The 21,068-nt window shown below is 42.2% G+C and overlaps 1 protein-coding gene across 1 annotated transcript in view; it reads right to left on the bottom strand.

Moving 5' to 3' along the window:
- LOC120020360 (potassium voltage-gated channel subfamily D member 3) overlaps nucleotides 1-15,872 on the bottom strand; it is a 103,203-nt gene extending 87,331 nt beyond the window's left edge. The window contains exon 1 of the mRNA XM_038963960.1: nucleotides 14,770-15,872. Within this exon, the coding sequence (XP_038819888.1) occupies nucleotides 14,770-15,872 (1,103 nt within the window). The remainder of the gene's footprint in view (nucleotides 1-14,769) is intronic.
- Nucleotides 15,873-21,068: the final 5,196 nt, after the last annotated feature.

Genomic DNA, 21,068 nt, shown 5'->3' with positions numbered 1-21,068 from the left:
TTGAGAGGTGACCTGACATTTTCCTACAAGCTCTCATCCAACAAGTTAGTAAACAACTTGAATTGCAATAGCCATGGATAGGGCTTTGGAGGTCATGACATTTCGTCAGCCGGTGATTGTCAAGGAAATAACTGTCGGTCTCCCGGTAATTGACCGTTAATTAACATAAACACATTTAGCATCTCCTGGCTTCCACACATGGCCTACAAGCTGCTGATGGAGACCTTTCGAACATTTCCATTTTGAAAAGTCTAATAAACACATGTAATATAGCCTACACCTTCACAATAAAGCCATCATAATTTTAGACAGGTCTAAAGAAGACTGATATGAAGAAAATGTAGTCTATTTCAGAAGAACAGAATAGCATACTCTGAGTTGTCCTTATGTAAGGTCCTGATCTGGCTATGCTAAATGGCTGTGGGCTACACTAGTTCATTTAGCAGACAAGATTTGTATATAGCCTCGCAATTGTTATTTACTGCTGCTCTTTAATTATTTGTTACTTTTATTTATTTATTTATTTTTTAGGTATTTTTCTTAAAAATGCATTGTTGTTTGAGGTCTTGTAAGCATTTCACTGTAAGGTCTACACCTGTTGTATTTGGCGCATGTGACAAATACAATTTGATTTGATTTGACTTCTGACTTCCACTCTCCGGCTGTATTTATTATGTTAATGGCAAGCCATAAGCTCACCATAAATAAACATGCCAGCATATAATTACATCAGGTAGGAATATGCACCAGAGGCAGAGGTAAACAAAAACAAGGCTGAGCAGAGAAGCAGTAAGTCAACTGCACACACTACAATCCCCTTCAGTGGAATGGAACAACCATTTCCATGTAACGTACCCTTGGGAGAGATGAGAACTGTATTAAAAAGCTTGTAAATTAGATTTATGAATAAACATTTAATGCATTACAATGATGCAGTTAAATCCACAGGGGAATATGAAAATAGCCGTAGCGTATAGCAGTGCATATTTGTTCCCTTCAAGATGCTGGCTGTTAATTTTGCTTCATCGAGTGTGCTGTGTTGAATATGAATTTGATCTATCTGAGAGTGAAATCATTAATTAACAAAATTATCACAAAACGTGTACAAATATGTGTGTTGTGCATGCGATTCTCTAATTATTATTTGTCCCTGTGACACGGAAAAAGACCCAACAGTTACCAGGACAATCAGTCCACTTCACATTGATATTGTAGATCTCACTAACATATACAGACATACTATAAACAACAAAACATCTAGTTTATTTTAGTTTACCTGACAACAATGCTTTTATGAAACCTGAAGGTTCATTCAGACTGACCCCTGTCTGACCCCTAGCTGTCCCCTAGTTGACCCATGGGCCAACACCTGCCAGGTGTTAGGAAAGATATGTCAAAAATAAAAATGAGTCTGCCTATTTTGGGGAAAGCGTGCTATTATGCTATAATGTCAACATCTTGAGAGGATCAGGGTTGGAGTCAATTCAATTTCAACTCAATGAATTTCGTCATGAATTGAACAGTCCACACAGAAAAATGATGGGTGATTTTGAATTGATAAATTGAATTAATTGAATTCCAATTCATATTTTTGAACTGACTGAAGAGGAATATAATTGGCCACTGCCTGGTTGTTTCCAGTCCAGTCAACTCCCTCCTTCCTCCTAGACTCTGGCATGACCTATGCCTGTCTCACCAAGCCAACAATATCAATGTGCCCCGCAATACTTATTTTTCTTAAAACTGCATTGTTGGTTAAGGGCTTGTAAGCATTTCACTGTAAGTTCTACACCTGTTGTATTTGGTGCATGTGACAAATAAAATTTTATTTCATTTTTGATTTGAAGTGCCTACAGTGAGAGCTCAGCTGATCTTACATTCATTCCCACTGAACGTCTGCACATCTATCTGTCTCTGGCCCAACACCGCACGCAACCCAAAGTAAGCCCACATTACCTCACGCAGCAATCTGAATCAATCAATCAATCAAATGTATTTATGAAGCCCTTTTTATCTCTGCCAACGTCACAAAGTGCTATAGAGAAACCCAGCCTAAAACCACAAACATCAAGCAATGCAGATGTAGAAGCACGGTGGCTAGGAAAAACTCCCTAGAATACATTAACCCTGTCTCATCTCTCACAGACTCATGGCTCAGGACCAGACATTGTAAACCGATGGAGCCTGCTGGTGCTTTTACCATGTACAGTAGCATGTTGGTACCACAGGCACCTTTGTGAAGTACAGGTAACTGCCAAAATAAAGGAAACACTTGATTAAATGAGGGCAAAGATTATGGATATACTGACAAGATACATGTCTCTCAGCCCTAACAATGGGTGTCATTATCCACAAAGCGGCACGGTGGGCTGTCTAGCTCCCGCCTATCCTTTCTTTGGATTGGTGGATACAGCTCACTATAGTAATCCTTTTTTGAATATTCAATGCGGATTGTTGACGGCAGCCGCCTGTATTGAATGGAGAGAGATGCTATGCTACTAGCTTCAAACCATGAATATGCACAGCCACCTCGAGACAACTCCAATATAAAGCGTTTTTTCTCAAGGTTTCCGGGATGTTACGTGTCATACTTATATAAGTACACTCGTAACAACTTAAGCATTACGAAACTTGTATTCGATCAAATAAACCTCACAAAGCAAATAAGACATACATTTTTTTTGTTGACCAAATTTGACACTCTCTCATTGACCTCCATACAAAAACTCCTTGCTTGGTGGGCGAAACAACAAAAAAATTGCCACCTGCTGGAGGGAGACAGATTTTCTGCCACGTTGGGCCTCTCTCTTCCTCTTCCTCTCTGATGAGGGATACAAAATATATTGAAAGCAGGTGCATCCACACAGGTGTGGTTCCTGAGTTAATTAAGCAATTAACATCCCATGATGCTTAGGGTCATGTATAAAAATGCCCAGTTGCCCATTATTTTGGCTTCCACGGCTAGAAGAGTTAGTATAATTACTTTTAAATGAGTTTAGGCGCTAAATGAATCTCCAACAGAGCTAAATTAAATTCCACAGCTATCATTAGAAAGGTCCCAATTAAAGAGGGCAGTGTTGGGAAATTGGTTCCAAGTTTCTTAGCCAGATAAAGGGCATCATTTTTATTTCCTACTAGGCTTGCTCATTCTGGTCAGCGAGGCTGTAGGGCAGCAAAACGCACCATTCATTCCATTTTGAAGTTAGGTTGCCATTGAAGATAACTTAGCTTTGATGATGAGGGTGAAACTTCTTCCTAGTGCTTATAAAACATGTAACTGTGCATTTCACTTGTGTTTCATCTAGCTGCCGATACACTGAATTATTCACAAATAATGTACAGTACACCACGCCGTTCATGAAGACATGAAAGAAATATAGCCATTGACAGATTGCCTTTGACCAATCCACACCTCCAGTATTTCCACTCACTCATTACTTTTGACGAATCTTCATTCATTCCCTAGTTTTCTCATGGTGAAATAATAATCCAACACCCAACAATATCATAAATTATTGTACATTTTTTTAGTATATGACTTGATAAATGTGCAGAGACAGCAGTCAATCAAACACATTCAACGTTCCAAAATGGTGGTAGTAGATGGCTTGTTCTGTGACATGCTGGTAAAGTTCTCAGAAAGACTGACAGTGAAAAGTGGGAGACTGATCGAGTCTTAGAGAAAGGAAGCCATATTGGCTTTCATCATAACTAACCATGAGGTTATTGGTTTTCTTTCCCCACCCCTGGCTAATGTCTGTCACGTTCACTCAGCTCAGTGGCACAGTGCCATGGGGATCAATGGTATAAAAAAAAAAGTAAAGTAACCTAATTTGCATTTTAAATTTGTTCATGAGCGACATAGAACACAGTCGGGGAGCCTGACAGATGCAGCAAGCCACTCGTCTCTGGTGGAAGAAGACACTCTTTAAAGACGTCCTCCAGTGATTTTGTAACTTTTCCTGCGATATCCCACGTATAAAGACAGTACATTTTATTAAAGGGTAATTATTTTTATTGTTTTACAAAATCAGTTTTTTTTGTTAAATAAATCGGGTGATAAATGTTACCCATTTCAAGTAGCTCGACGCTTGTCGCACATCGATACTTCACAGGAGAGCCATTTTAACGTTTAACAAAATATATATCCAAATATTTTTTGGAGCCTAGTTGGTTTAGCCACGGAAAAAGTGAGGAACCTTGAGTGAGGAACCTAGCCATGATTGGCTGAGATAATGGATGGGCTGGAAATGCTGAAAGATGAGTTCGGATTGGTCTGCCAGGTGTCACGCTTCCGTATATGTATGTGTACAGTAGATAATCCTTGCTATCACAGATTTTTTGAAAGATATAACGTTAACCATGGAGATCTGCAAAAGTGTTGCTACTGCTCTCAACAACATTGCTGACAAGAATTTGGCAGGCACTATCAACAGAGATCAGTGGGAAAAAGTTGTGATGGACTACTTTCTGCACACGGTCAGTGTGAACGAGAGTGACTTGACACAACAACAGGCCAAAAAAGCTGTAGCTAGCTACAAACCAAACGGAAAAGACACTCTGCCGTGAAGCGTTCATTCATGTATACGGGTAAGAGTCTAGCTACATTTTCAGATATTATACGTTTCAAATTTTGTTACAAAGTTGTTTTCATTGCAAGTTCAAATGTACTGTTAGCTAGCTAGTGAATGTTAGCTGGCTGGCGCGCTAGCTAATGTTACGTGTATGATCGGTGTAGTAATATTATTTGTATCTTAGAAAGCCAATTGCATGGCTAGTTATAGCCTAATGTTAGCTAGCTAGCTAACATTGAACCTAGTTGGTATGTTACCTGCAGATTCATACTCCAGCATTTCATACATAGTGGATAGCTACGACAATCCGCATGTACTGCAGCTATGGGTTGGGATTATGGTTAGCCTGATAGCTAGCTACATGCCTAAACAAAAGACTCCACTTCGCAAGAGAATGATTACATGACCCATCAAGTTAGCCAGGTGTGTCTGGGGGTGATTATGGCCATCTATTGTATTTCATGAACATGTGTACATGTTTAAACAATAGTGACCCATCCACTTAGATAGATGTGGCTGCAGGGTGGTTATAACATTTCTTTCACATAATTATTTTTTCTGCACACTTTCAAAGTCAGATTAGAATATACTGTTGGCCAAGGATGGTGTAGACAAGAAGAGCTCTCCAGTAGGAGTACCAAAATATTCAAGGGCCATTTTCTCAAAAGTGGGGTTACAAGTTGATCAACTTTCAAAGCAGAATTACTTTCCCATTGTTCCTCAACGGCAGTGTATGATCTAGCATTTTGTAGCTCTGAGTTGCTATTTTTATCCAAAGTTTAAAAAAAGAAAACAATTTCAAATGTTGCTACATAAGATCGAATCGAGGCGGTGGGTCACAAATGAGGTGAAAAGGAGACTGGAGTGAAAGATACACTTAGTGTTACTGAGACTTGTTTTGGAAAACACAGAGGTAAGAAAGTATGTTTGTGTGTGTTTGGCCTCTTTTAGACCCCTCCTTGGTTAGGGGCCTCACAATAACAATTCGGGGCCTCTGCGATGTTCACACGGCACATGCTGTAAGTGGTCCACTCTCTCTCTCTCTTTCAATCCCTTTACCTCTCTCTCTCTTTCTCTCTCTACCTTTACCTCTCTCTCGTCCTCTCTCTCTCTCTCTCTCTCTGGCATCCAGCACCATCCAGTCCAATCTTTAAATGTCTTAGAATGATGGTCCTAACACAGGAGAGAGGGCTAAATGTCTCTCTGAAGCAGCTTATATATAGCCAGTGATTAAGGCAGACGGGAACATGACCTACATGCATAACAATATTCCTCTCACTTCTGCTGCTCTGCCACATAATACGTTGGTTCAGGACTTTGCAACTGGGAGAATCAGACTAATTTTAACACTGGAGTCATACTACAGTTCACATCATCATTAATATAGAACTCAATTTTTGGGTTAATATTTTGGGGAGTCAATGACACAACCCAGTGAAGCTCTTGTGCCTGGCCTGGCTGAGCCTTGTAGTAGCTCAGGTAAAATGACTGCTCCCTACTACACTAGTGGGTCCATCAGCATATTGCATTTTTAAACAGATATCACACTGTTGATGGGCCTAAAATAGCCACCTTCCCCCCTAGGAACCACTTGGGGATGGGAGAGAGGGGATATAGAAATGGCTTCCTCCATCCCCATCAATCTTTTGGGTCCAGTCCCACTGCTGCTGCTGGCTGCCAAACGCTGGGTATCTATCTATCCAGCAGGTGAAGTAGCTGGGAGAGGCTCCTGTTGTGATTCAATGGAGATCCTTTTATCAGCCACCTGAGTTTAATTGAACAGTCCTGTTCCTCTGTAGCCACGGTGTGATTATCAGCCACCTGAGTTTAATTGAACAGTCCTGTTCCTCTGTAGCCACGGTGTGATTATCAGTCACCTGAGTTTAATTGAACAGTCCTGTTCCTCTGTAGCCACGGTGTGATTATCAGTCACCTGAGTTTAATTGAACAGTCCTGTTCCCCTGTGGCCAAGGTGTGATTATCAGCCACCTGAGTTTAATTGAACAGTCCTGTTCCTCTGTAGCCAAGGTGTGATTATCAGTCACCTGAGTTTAATTGAACAGTCCTGTTCCTCTGTAGCCAAGGTGTGATTATCAGTCACCTGAGTTTAATTGAACAGTCCTGTTCCTCTGTAGCCACGGTGTGATTATCAGCCACCTGAGTTTAATTGAACAGCCCTGTTCCTCTGTAGCCACGGTGTGATTATCAGCCACCTGAGTTTAATTGAACAGCCCTGTTCCTCTGTAGCCACGGTGTGATTATCAGTCACCTGAGTTTAATTGAACAGTCCTGTTCCTCTGTAGCCACGGTGTGATTATCAGTCACCTGAGTTTAATTGAACAGTCCTGTTCCTCTGTAGCCAAGGTGTGATTATCAGTCACCTGAGTTTAATTGAACAGTCCTGTTCCTCTGTAGCCAAGGTGTGATTATCAGTCACCTGAGTTTAATTGAACAGTCCTGTTCCTCTGTAGCCAAGGTGTGATTATCAGTCACCTGAGTTTAATTGAACAGTCCTGTTCCTCTGTAGCCACGGTGTGATTATAAGCCACCTGAGTTTAATTGAACAGCCCTGTTCCTCTGTAGCCACGGTGTGATTATCAGTCACCTGAGTTTAATTGAACAGTCCTGTTCCTCTGTAGCCACGGTGTGATTATCAGTCACCTGAGTTTAATTGAACAGTCCTGTTCCTCTGTAGCCACGGTGTGATTATCAATCACCTGAGTTTAATTGAACAGTCCTGTTCCTCTGTAGCCAAGGTGTGATTATCAGTCACCTGAGTTTAATTGAACAGTCCTGTTCCTCTGTAGCCAAGGTGTGATTATCAGTCACCTGAGTTTAATTGAACAGTCCTGTTCCTCTGTAGCCACAGTGTGATTATCAATCACCTGAGTTTAATTGAACAGTCCTGTTCCCCTGTAGCCACAGTGTGATTATCAGTCACCTGAGTTTAATTGAACAGTCCTGTTCCTCTGTAGCCACAGTGTGATTATCAATCACCTGAGTTTAATTGAACAGTCCTGTTCCTCTGTAGCCACAGTGTGATTATCAATCACCTGAGTTTAATTGAACAGTCCTGTTCCCCTGTAGCCACAGTGTGATTATCAGTCACCTGAGTTTAATTGAACAGTCCTGTTCCCCTGTAGCCACAGTGTGATTATCAATCACCTGAGTTGAATTGAACAGTCCTGTTCCTCTGTAGCCAAGGTGTGATTATCAGTCACCTGAGTTTAATTGAACAGTCCTGTTCCTCTGTAGCCACGGTGTGATTATCAGTCACCTGAGTTTAATTGAACAGTCCTGTTCCTCTGTAGCCACGGTGTGATTATCAGTCACCTGAGTTTAATTGAACAGTCCTGTTCCTCTGTAGCCACGGTGTGATTATCAGTCACCTGAGTTTAATTGAACAGTCCTGTTCCTCTGTAGCCACGGTGTGATTATCAGCCACCTGAGTTTAATTGAACAGCCCTGTTCCTCTGTAGCCACGGTGTGATTATCAGCCACCTGAGTTTAATTGAACAGTCCTGTTCCTCTGTAGCCACGGTGTGATTATCAGTCACCTGAGTTTAATTGAACAGTCCTGTTCCTCTGTAGCCAAGGTGTGATTATCAGTCACCTGAGTTTAATTGAACAGTCCTGTTCCTCTGTAGCCAAGGTGTGATTATCAGCCACCTGAGTTTAATTGAACAGTCCTGTTCCTCTGTAGCCAAGGTGTGATTATCAGTCACCTGAGTTTAATTGAACAGTCCTGTTCCTCTGTAGCCAAGGTGTGATTATCAGTCACCTGAGTTTAATTGAACAGTCCTGTTCCTCTGTAGCCACGGTGTGATTATCAGTCACCTGAGTTTAATTGAACAGTCCTGTTCCTCTGTAGCCAAGGTGTGATTATCAGTCACCTGAGTTTAATTGAACAGTCCTGTTCCTCTGTAGCCACGGTGTGATTATCAGCCACCTGAGTTTAATTGAACAGTCCTGTTCCTCTGTAGCCACGGTGTGATTATCAGTCACCTGAGTTTAATTGAACAGTCCTGTTCCTCTGTAGCCACGGTGTGATTATCAGTCACCTGAGTTTAATTGAACAGTCCTGTTCCTCTGTAGCCACGGTGTGATTATCAGCCACCTGAGTTTAATTGAACAGTCCTGTTCCTCTGTAGCCACGGTGTGATTATCAGTCACCTGAGTTTAATTGAACAGTCCTGTTCCTCTGTAGCCACAGTGTGATTATCAGTCACCTGAGTTTAATTGAACAGTCCTGTTCCTCTGTAGCCACAGTGTGATTATCAGCCACCTGAGTTTAATTGAACAGTCCTGTTCCTCTGTAGCCAAGGTGTGATTATCAGTCACCTGAGTTTAATTGAACAGTCCTGTTCCTCTGTAGCCACGGTGTGATTATCAGTCACCTGAGTTTAATTGAACAGTCCTGTTCCTCTGTAGCCACGGTGTGATTATCAGTCACCTGAGTTTAATTGAACAGTCCTGTTCCTCTGTAACCAAGGTGTGATTATCAGTCACCTGCGTTTAATTGAACAGTCCTGTTCCTCTGTAGCCACGGTGTGATTATCAGCCACCTGAGTTTAATTGAACAGCCCTGTTCCTCTGTAGCCACGGTGTGATTATCAGTCACCTGAGTTTAATTGAACAGTCCTGTTCCTCTGTAGCCACGGTGTGATTATCAGTCACCTGAGTTTAATTGAACAGTCCTGTTCCTCTGTAGCCACGGTGTGATTATCAGTCACCTGAGTTTAATTGAACAGTCCTGTTCCTCTGTAGCCACGGTGTGATTATCAGTCACCTGAGTTTAATTGAACAGTCCTGTTCCTCTGTAGCCACGGTGTGATTATCAGTCACCTGAGTTTAATTGAACAGTCCTGTTCCTCTGTAGCCACGGTGTGATTATCAGTCACCTGAGTTTAATTGAACAGTCCTGTTCCTCTGTAGCCACGGTGTGATTATCAGTCACCTGAGTTTAATTGAACAGTTCTGTTCCTCTGTAGCCACGGTGTGATTATCAGTCACCTGAGTTTAATTGAACAGTCCTGTTCCTCTGTAGCCACGGTGTGATTATCAGTCACCTGAGTTTAATTGAACAGTCCTGTTCCTCTGTAGCCACGGTGTGATTATCAGTCACCTGAGTTTAATTGAACAGTCCTGTTCCTCTGTAGCCACGGTGTGATTATCAGTCACCTGAGTTTAATTGAACAGTCCTGTTCCTCTGTAGCCACGGTGTGATTATCAGTCACCTGAGTTTAATTGAACAGTCCTGTTCCTCTGTAGCCACGGTGTGATTATCAGTCACCTGAGTTTAATTGAACAGTCCTGTTCCTCTGTAGCCACAGTGTGATTATCAGTCACCTGAGTTTAATTGAACAGTCCTGTTCCTCTGTAGCCAAGGTGTGATTATCAGTCACCTGAGTTTAATTGAACAGTCCTGTTCCTCTGTAGCCACAGTGTGATTATCAGTCACCTGAGTTTAATTGAACAGTCCTGTTCCTCTGTAGCCACAGTGTGATTATCAGTCACCTGAGTTTAATTGAACAGTCCTGTTCCTCTGTAGCCACAGTGTGATTATCAGTCACCTGAGTTTAATTGAACAGCCCTGTTCCTCTGTAGGCACGGTGTGATTATCAGTCACCTGAGTTTAATTGAACAGTCCTGTTCCTCTGTAGCCACGGTGTGATTATCAGCCACCTGAGTTTAATTGAACAGCCCTGTTCCTCTGTAGGCACGGTGTGATTATCAGTCACCTGAGTTTAATTGAACAGTCCTGTTCCTCTGTAGCCACAGTGTGATAATCAGTCACCTGAGTTTAATTGAACAGTCCTGTTCCTCTGTAGCCACAGTGTGATAATCAGTCACCTGAGTTTAATTGAACAGTCCTGTTCCTCTGTGGCCAAGGTGTGATTCCCCCACCGCCAGCCCCCTGTACACCCAATTACCCAGGCTGCACTTTCTGCTCTCTGACAGGAATGGAGGAGGGGGGCAGTCGGCCAAAGAGAGGAGACAGGTTCAAAAGTGGTTGCAAATAAAAGGGTTGCATAGATGTAGGTGGCTGACCACAGAAGTGACAGGTTTATTGCTGAATGTGGAGGGTCTGGGATGGAGGGGGGAGGGTCTGCCCTTGGAGGGGGTTAAGAGTGAGGAAGGTTAAAGATGTATTCTAACTTCTTCACAGTCTCGGAAACTGAACAGAGTAAAATGGAGGGCCAGACTGAGAGAAGAGATTGAACAGTCTTGTAACAAATGAATCACCTAGGATTATAGGCAGTCTGGTTTGTAAATATGGTATTCACATAGTGAAGTAAATCCCCCACTACATCTTCCAATAATGGTGTCAGAGAGGTTATTAGTGACATATATACTGTACGTTTTTGAAGAGATGTTACAGCTACTATATTCTATGATAAAACACAATGCATTATTAACCAGACTGGGACCTTTCCTACTCAGTGATGTATGGTTCCGTTCACACCCTGTAGAACAGAGCCCTCATCCCTCATCTCTCTCTCTCTCTCTCTCTCTCTCTCTCTCTCTGTCTCTCTCTCTCTCTCTCTCTCTCTCTCGTACACACAAGTACACACCCAAATTGCTTCTTTAATAGACAATCGGGGCCATTCATTAATAGCGTCACACAGGTAAAGGTATTTCTGGTATTGATAATGGAGTTGGGATGGGGAGGAATATTTACCACACATATACTGCATAATCACAGCTGATGGTATGCCGATGAGGTTTAGTACTCCATTATAGAGTTTTTTAGGCCCTAATTTTAGCTTGCAAAGAGAATAACAGCATGCATTCTCTGTATATGTATTTATATTGTAAGGTCCCATCCAACAAAACACCTACTAAAACATAAGGGAAATAAAATAAAAAAGATAACACTATCTCTATGTCCACAAAAGCCTTAATCTGAACACCTAAATGGGAAGATTTGCTGGTAAAATGTGTTTGGAGCAGAGACGTTTGCTTGGTTTGCATCCATAGTTCTTACATAAAGAGACAGATGGGAAATGGGTGACCTCATCACCTGAGCATATGCCCCTTCAGCAGGTGAGCAAAGTGACAGGCTTTAGAAACGCTGTGTCGGAAACAAGATGGCTGACTGACTACTGAGTTTCTGTTGTGATCCCATTCTGTAATAATGAGAAGCTTTATCCACACTTACAGTAAATGATAGAAGATTGGGGTTATTCATATTATTATATTATAGAACAAATTGATTTATTAGGCAGACATGTTGGAAATGCCAACCCAAATACCCATGTATTCCAGTTATTTAGCTTTTCAAGATTTTGATAAAAAGTTTAACCTTAACCCAAAGCTAAACTAAGCGCTAGAAATGAAGGACACTCTGTTATTAGAGTGTGAAATCTCAAGGTCAACAACCATGTCAATCCAAGTTGAAGCAGCAGGTGAGTTTGTAGAAAACTAAACAGAAACAAGCCTGAACTGGGTGTCTGTTATAACAAGATGTTCTGTGTTTCTGACACAGAAATCAACTGTACTAGTTGTTCAGACTAGTTGTTCAGGCTCTGGTCCCATCTTGATTTCTGTCTGGTAATATGGTCAAGTGCAGCAAAGAAAGACCTGGAAAAGCTGCAGCTGGCTCAAAACAGAGCAGCACGCCTTTCCCTTAACCGCACATACAGAACTAACGTCAACAACATGCCAGTCTTTCCTGGTTGAGGGTTGGCGAGAGATCAACTGCTTCTCTTCTAGTTTTTATGAGAAATATTACTGTGATGAAAATTCCAGATTGTCTACATAATCAAATAACATTCAGCTCAGACACCCAGACATACCCCAGACATACCCCATACATACCCCAGACATACCCCAGACATACCCCAGACATACCCCATACATACCCAATACATACCCCATACATACCCGATTCATACCCCATACATACCCCATTCATACCCCATACATACCCCATACATACCCCATACATACCCCAGACATACCCCATACATACCCCAGACATACCCCAGACATACCCCATACATACCCCAGACATACCCCATACATACCACACAAGACATCCAAAACGAGTTCACGGTGTCGCAGAGTTTTATACAGAGCCATGATCGCATGGAACTCCCATCTCCAACTACTCAAATAAACAGCAAAATTACCTTTAAAAAAACCTAATGGAATGGCGGACAAACACACACACACAAACACGCACACACAGACACACTCTAACACACATTGTTTTTGTTGTTGTATTGCTTGTATATCAATGTATTTCAAATGTGTGTGACTGTCCTTGTCTATCAGTGTTTCAGTGTTTTATTACTTGTCATGTTTTGTTTTGTTTTGTCCCCAGGAAGAGTAGCGGCTGCTTCTGCAAAATAAATGTCTCTACTGGCACTATTTTCTGGAGAGACTTCCTAGCTGCTTGGCGAAATAAGCGTCAAGGTCACTTTACTAGCTGACCAGTGAAGAATCAGAACAGCACCAGTCTACCAGTAAGACATTAGAGGTCATTGTCAATGACTAACACAATGTGGAGATGGACAGAGCCCAATGACTAACACAATGTGGAGATAGACAGAGCCCAATGATTAACACAATGTGGAGATGGACAGAGCCCAATGACTAACATGATGTGGAGATGGACAGAGCCCAATGACTAACACGATGTGGAGATGGACAGAGCCCAATGACTAACACGATGTGGAGATGGACAGAGCCCAATGACTAACACAATGTGGAGATGGACAGAGCCCAATGACTAACACGATGTGGAGATGGACAGAGCCCAATGACTAACACGATGTGGAGATGGACAGAGCCCAATGACTAACACAATGTGGAGATGGACAGAGCCCAATGACTAACACGATGTGGAGATGGACAGAGCCCAATGACTAACACAATGTGGAGATGGACAGAGCCCAATGACTAACACGATGTGGAGATGAACAGAGCCCAATGACTAACACGATGTGGAGATGGACAGAGCCCAAATGACTAACACGATGTGGAGATGGACAGAGCCCAATGACTAACACGATGTGGAGATGGACAGAGGCCAATGACTAACACGATGTGGAGATGGACAGAGCCCAATGATTAACACGATGTGGAGATGGACAGAGCCCAATGACTAACACGATGTGGAGATGGACAGAGCCCAATGACTAACACGATGTGGAGATGGACAGAGCCCAATGACTAACACGATGTGGAGATGGACAGAGCCCAATGACTAACACGATGTGGAGATGGACAGAGCCCAATGACTAACACGATGTGGAGATGGACAGAGCCCAATGAGAAGTCGGCAGAAAGAGACAAAGTATAGAAAGAGGAAAATAGAAATCTTCATAAGTACCTATATACACACGCACGCACACACACACACACACACACACACACACACACACACACACACACACACACACACACACACACACACACACACACACACACACACACACACACACACACACACACACACACACACACACACACACACACACACACACACACACAGTCCCAGCAGCTACTGTATGTCTGTATTCAGCCAGCCTGCAGTAAGGTAAACACTTTATGTCATGAGTGTTTATACTGGTAGGCCTGGTACAGTAGGTGAATGTAGTGGTGGTATCCATCCATCAATCACACTAGCAGCAGCCTCATACCTCATTCACCCACTAGTCTATTGAAGACGTTTCATGCTTCAACTTCAAATTTAGCACAGTGCTGTTGGCTTTTATCCATATTCCATAACAGCAGAACACATACAGTATCCAGGACACCCATTACAAAAATACATCAAAACAATAGCCTGAGGTATTACATTTTTTTTGTAAAACACAGGCAAGCATTTTAGCATCAGGTCAAATCTAGTAATCAACCGTTTAAGGTGCGTTAATTATAGTTGTATAACTAATTAAAGCACTTTTGGAACATAGTTGTTGTTTGGATTCAACTTTGGAGGATTTACTTTTTTACTTTTTAGGATGCCAAGTAAGGTTTTTGGAGAGCTCCTGATTTGAAGATATTATTTGGGCACCATCTTAAATTCTCTTGGGGGCATTATTCCAATGGAGAAGACACACATTTTATGGACCACACAAGTGGAGGGAGAGAGAACTAAAACTGTGGAGAGAAAGAGAGGGAGAGAGAAGCGAGAGATAGAGATGAGAAAGGGTAAGAAAGAGAGATAGACAGAAGGAGGACATACCCCAACGTGGTCATTGTGACAATGGTGTACCAGAAGGAGGCTGGGATGCTGGTGAACTTGGTCGACGACGACCCCTTCTCTGCGTAAAACATGACGGTGGCGAAGATGATGATGGCCATAGTGAGGGAGAAGAGGAGGAAGCCCAGCTCGGAGGCGCAGCTCTTCAGCGTGTACCCCAGGATCCTGAGGCCCTGCGAGTGGCGGGAGAACTTGAAGATGCGGAACACACGGAACACACGGAGCGTGACGAAGGCTCCGCTCACATCCTCGTTGTCTGTCATCACCAGGCCGATGTAGTAGGGAAAGATGGCCACCACGTCGATGATGCTCATCACGCTGCGCATGAATTGATAGCGGCTGGGCGCGGCAAACAGTCTCATGAGGTACTCTATGGTGAAGATGAGGACGCAGGCCGTGTCCATGCAGAAGAAGGCTACGGTGTAGCGCTCGCCACATGGCATGTCCTTCTGGGAAGGCGTGGCACCGCACGGAACAGTCTCTATCACGTTGGTGAGGACTGAGATGGCAATGAAGAAGCCGGTGACGTAGTAGAACACCAGGGCCATGGTGGAGGTGTGAGGGTTCTCAAAGGCCCTCCACATGGTCTCTCTGTATGTCATGTTGGGCAGCTTGCAGTCCTTGTTGTCATCCTGGTCGTCCTGGAGACGTTCAGCATTCTCCCGCTTCCGATCTTTGTACTCTTCATAGCAGCAGTCACCGATGATCTCCGGGATGATGCCAAAGAAGGTTAGCTCTTCGTCGTAGGCTGAGATGCACTCATAGCGTGGATAGTGCAGCTTGCCCGTCCGATAGAAGTTGAGAATGCTACGGAAGGAGTCTGGGTCCCGGTCGAAAAAATACTCTTTGGTCTCCTCATCGTAAAAAAACTGTTTCTCTGAGCTGCCCAGCAGGGTGTCTGGGTAGCGGTCCAGTGTGGTCCTCCAGGTCTGGAAGCGTCGTCCACTCACATTCAGGATGATCAGCTCATCATGTCTCTTTGTTTGGTCTCTAGGAGCGATAGGCATGGGGCAGTTGGCCACAGGCATCCAGCCAATAGCTGCTGCCCGGGCGAAGGGAAGCCATGCAGCCACTCCTGCCGCCATGGCAACTCACTCTGGTTTCCCGCTTGCCTTAAAATGACCTGTCATCTTGAGCAGAGAAACAGACAACACAAAATCAGTAACTCCTGAATAAAGCATTTCCACGATAAGGTGGTTGCATGGTAGGTGGTTTGCACTATAAGCTACTATAGCAAATCATAGTATTCAAGTATTTTCATCATAAACCAAAGAGACTAATGCGTTCTAAAGAACTCAAACAAATATTTGATGATAGGTTACATCGCTGATGCTAGTCTTCTGTGTTCTCATGACTGTTGGAGTCACAACCCTGACTGTTTTTCATCCCAAAAGTAGCCCCACCACTTGGTGTGGTGTTATAAAAGGAAATGTATCCACTCTGGAATTCATAGATGGAGATGGATGCAAGGACTATAATGACAATCCCTCTGCCAGAACACCAACACCACAAGAGCTCTAAGCAGGCGGTCAAATTCCCTGTCATTTCCAGAGCTCACTGAACAGAAGGTTTAAGAAAGAGAGGATAATGTGAAGCCTCTTTAGGAAGCTCTGTTAAACATCTATGAAAAATAGAAGTGGTCTCTCCAGAATAGAGAGAGACCTGTTGAATCAGAAGTGCCATATCGCTAGGTCTGTATCAGATTTAAGGATAATGTTAATGTAAAGAAAAATGTCAAATTATAGAAAATCAAGTTTACCTCTGCCTATTTCTGGCTCTTCTTTTTTTTAAAGAAAAAATCTCGAAAGAAGTGTATGCTCTAACGTTAGTCGAATACATTTCAGTATTTTGATGCATAAGTAAAATAGTATTGCTGCTTTAGCATTTTGATTATGATGATCAACTCCACATGTTAGGCTACTTGTAGAAGTAAGAGGAAAAAACAGACCAGCACATTAGAAACAAAATTAGACAACTCATCAGGTGCATCTTCTAAGCTTTCTTTATCACTTACCTCCAAACAAGGAAAGATCCAAACAATTTCAATGCACGATCCTCCAGCAAAATAACTCCTCTGGGGAAAAGCTACAGAAATTGAAAGGCGCATTGACAAAGGACCTCTATGCGAATGGGCGAAACAAGCATAGAGGAACACGAGATGGGGATATCGATGCGTTGAACGATCGTAAACGTGTTGATGAAATTCACTAAAACCTTAAAGTCTGTTCTTTAAACCACACCTGCATCTTGATGCACCTGCGGTTTGGATAGACAGCACAGATTCACCACCTTCAGGATGATATTCACACCTACCTCATGACTGTGATGATGACTAGAAAAGTGGGTGATGGACATGAGTCAGACTCCGTAATCTCTCTCTCTCTCGCTCTCTCTTACTCTATCGTGCGCATAGGCTCCTCTCACACACAATTTTACGGTGCTAAATCAGTCCACTCGACCGACTAAATGGACGGATGTGTCAACAACACTTTCTTTCTTATTTACTTTTTATAGTTAATTTGAGAAAATACAAACATTTTGATTCTGCACACTTAATGAGGCAGTTGGTGTTACTGGAAAATGTCCTCAATTCAATTACGCGCAGCGCAGTGAGGGAAGTTGCCTTCTAGACAAATTGTATGACATGACAGGATGCTATAACTAGAACACTTGATAGCAGCCAGCATCTCCATGATCAGGAAAGTCTTGCAGCGTCTGTGCTTTATAACATTTTCTTTATTACATGGTTATATATCTCAATTAATTGTCGTCTCGTCTTTTAAGATCCCTTATCAAATCGCATATTCACTCAATAATGAAAATATTTAATAGCCACTATAATTGACACTTATTACCATGTAATTTCGAAGTAAATACAGTACCTTGTTAATTATTTTACAATGTGAATATGTAAATGATGGATGGTACATATCACAATGTTTAAGTAAACTTTTTTTAAATGTATCATATCACTATATGATAAAATGAAATAAAAGGTTGGATTTGAGATAATTAAAAATGTCGACCTCGACTTTCCTCATTACTAGCATACCCATCGTTATTACCCAAGAGAGGCAGTAAGCATTGATTGGACTGAAGAAAGTATGTGTCCTATCATTGAGCCAACGCTATGTATCATCAAATTCCCTTGTTGCACTGTGCAGTGCAGACATAATATTCAGTAAGAGCGCTCAGCCTACACAACTCACAGAGTATTTACTTTGCCTCAAGTTCGTTGTTGATTAATAGTAGCCTTCACCTTTGGATCAATTTTCTTTCCCCGAGTAGCAATTTTTATCCATACCCAAAAAGGCCCTCCAGAAGAACATTCTTTCACTAATTAGTAATTATCATTAGAATTGTGATGTATTCTAAAAAGGTACTAAATTGCTCTGGAGGCCTTGAAGTAGTGAAATAACCCTCAGATTTAAAACATACTATCAAGGCCGGCTCCAGGCATAAGCGATATAAGCGGTCGCTTAGGGCCCCAGAAAGGAACTCAGTTGGGGTCTCAACTTACTGTTGAGAGTTAGAATGGTAGAATACACAAGGTGCAAGTTCGAAATTTGTTTGTGCATCAACAATTTTTCTCTTGTTAAGTCAGTCACTAACAGTCACTCAATTAGCCATGTCAGCTAACAATTTTTAGATTTGTAAGTCAGCTGGCAAGACTATCTAAACTTGTAGTAGTCACGTCCGAATACCTGACCTGCAGGGGGCCCCCAATAACTTGTGTTAGTCATTCTCAGTCAGATATCATTACGTAACATGGCATAAGTCATGTAAAAATGTGTAGAATTGTAGGAAATTTGCTTTAAAACTAAAACAATTTTTCTCCACCCCATAACAAGCGGGTAGAATTGCAGGAAATTAGTTGTAAAACTGGAAGAAAAAAAATGTCTGCCCCATGGCAAAATGAGTATAATTGCATGAAATGTTTTATAAAATTGCTAAATGTTCTCTCCACCCCATGGCAAAATGTGTAGAACTGCAGAAAACTTGCAATAAAACTGCTACATTTTCTCTATACCCCATGGCAAAATGTGTAGAATTGCAGGAAATTAACTTTTAAAAAAAATAATGTATTTCTGCCATCAAAAGAGGGCCCCAAATCTCGCTTAGGGCCCCCAAAAGGCTAGAGCCGGCTCTGCATACTGTAATGAAAAGCCCTACAAGGGTTCATAGAAGTGCTTTCAGAACCCTCTGTGCCTTGTGAGGTGATGGTGCTGATGCAAACATCTTATTTCAACATCTGTTCAGCAGCTTAATGACTAATGGCGAATTTTCACTGAGGATTTACCCCAGCCTTTTTGCCCAAAATGAAATTTTGGGCAAAAAGGCACACTCCGCTCCATCATTCATTGAATCAGATGGCTCATTAATTACAAAACCAACTAATATTGCCAAATACTTTAATGATTTTGTTCTTTGGCAAGATTAGCAAATTTAGCCATGACATGCCAGCAACAAACGCTGACACTACACATCCAAGTATATCTGACTAAATTCTGAAAGACAAGCATTGTAATTTTGAATTCCGTAAAGTGAGCGTGGAAGAGGTGAAAAAAAAATTCTATATCAGCAATGACAAGCCACCCGGGTCTGACAACTTGGATGGAAAATTACTGAGGATAATAGTGGAGGATATTGCCACTCCTATTTGCCACATCTTCAATTTAAGCCTACTAGAAAGTGTGTGCCATCAGACTTGGAGGGAAGCAAAAGTCATTCTCCTAAGAATAGTAAAGCCCCCTTTACTGTCTCAAATAGCCAACCAACCAGCCTGTTACCAACCCTTAGTAAACTTTTGGAAAGAATTGTGTTTGACCAGATACAGTGCTATTTTAAAGTAAACAAATCGACAACAGACTTTCAGCACGCTTATAGGGAAGAAAATTCAACAAGCACAGTACTTACACAAATGACTGATGATTGGCTGAGAGAAATCGATAATAAAAAGTTTGTGGGGGCTGTTTTGTTAGACTTCAGTGCAGCTTTTGACATTATCGTTCATAGTTTGCTGCTGGAAAAATGTATGTGTTATGGCTTTACACCCCCTGCTATATTGTGGATAAATAGTTACCTGTCTAACAGAACACAGAGGGTGTTCTTTAATGGAAGCCAATCCAACATAATCCAGGTATAATCAGGAATACCCCAGGGTAGCTGTCTAGGCCCCTTACTTTTTTCAATCTTTACTAACAGCATGCCACTGGCTTTGAGTAAAGCCAGTGTGGCTATGTATGCAAATTACTCAACACTATACACGTCAGCTACAACAGTGACTGAAATGATTGCAACACTTAACAAAGAGCTGCAGTTAGTTTCAGAATGGGTGGCAAGGAATAAGTTAGTCCTAAATATTTCAAAAACTAAAAGCATTGTATTTCAAATCAAACTTTTTTTGTCACATGCGCCGAATACAACAAGTGTAGACCTTAACATGAAATGCTTACTTACAAGCCCTTAACTCTTCTTGAACTGCACAGTTGATTATTAAGAAAATATTTAGCAAATAAACTAAATGTAAAAAATAAAAAATAATAAAAAGTGACACAATAACATAACAATAATGAGGCTATATACAGGGGGTACTGGTATTGAGTCAGTATGCGAGGGTACAGGTTAGTTTAAGTATTTTGTACATGTAGGCAGGGGTGAAGTGACTATGCATAGATAATAAACATGTAAATAGTCCGGTGGCCATTTGATTATTTGTTCAGCAGTCTTATGGCTTGGGGGTAGAAGCTGTTAAAGGAGCCTTTTGGTGTTAGACTTTGGCGCTCCGGTACCGCTTGCCGTGCGGTAGCGGAGAAAACAGTCTATGACTTGGGTGACTGGAGTCTCTGACAATTTTATGGGCTTTCCTCTGACACCGCCTATTATATAGGTCCTGGATGGCAGGAAGCTTGGCCCCAGTGATGTACTGGGCCGTACGCACTACCCCCTGTAGCGCCTTACGGTCAGATGCCGAGCAGTTGCCATACCAGGCGGTGATGTAACCGGTCAGGATGCTCTCGATGGTGCAGCTGTAGAACCTCAGTCTCCTGAGGGGGAAAAGGTTCTGTCGTGCCCTCTTCACGACTGTCTTGGCGTGTTTGGACCATGATAGTTTGTTGGTGATGTGGACACCAATGAACTTGAAACTCTCGACCCGCTCCAATTCAGCCCCGTCAATGTTAATGGGGCCTGTTCGGCCTGCCTTTTCCTGTAGTCCACGATCAGCTCCTTTGTCTTGCTCATATTGGGTGGGTGCACCTCAGCCATGCTCAAGGTCCTAA

The sequence above is a fragment of the Salvelinus namaycush genome, chromosome 2 (genome assembly GCF_016432855.1).
Source record: "Salvelinus namaycush isolate Seneca chromosome 2, SaNama_1.0, whole genome shotgun sequence".
Taxonomy (NCBI): Eukaryota; Metazoa; Chordata; class Actinopteri; order Salmoniformes; family Salmonidae; genus Salvelinus; species Salvelinus namaycush.
This window is presented reverse-complemented; position numbering and strand designations above follow the sequence as displayed.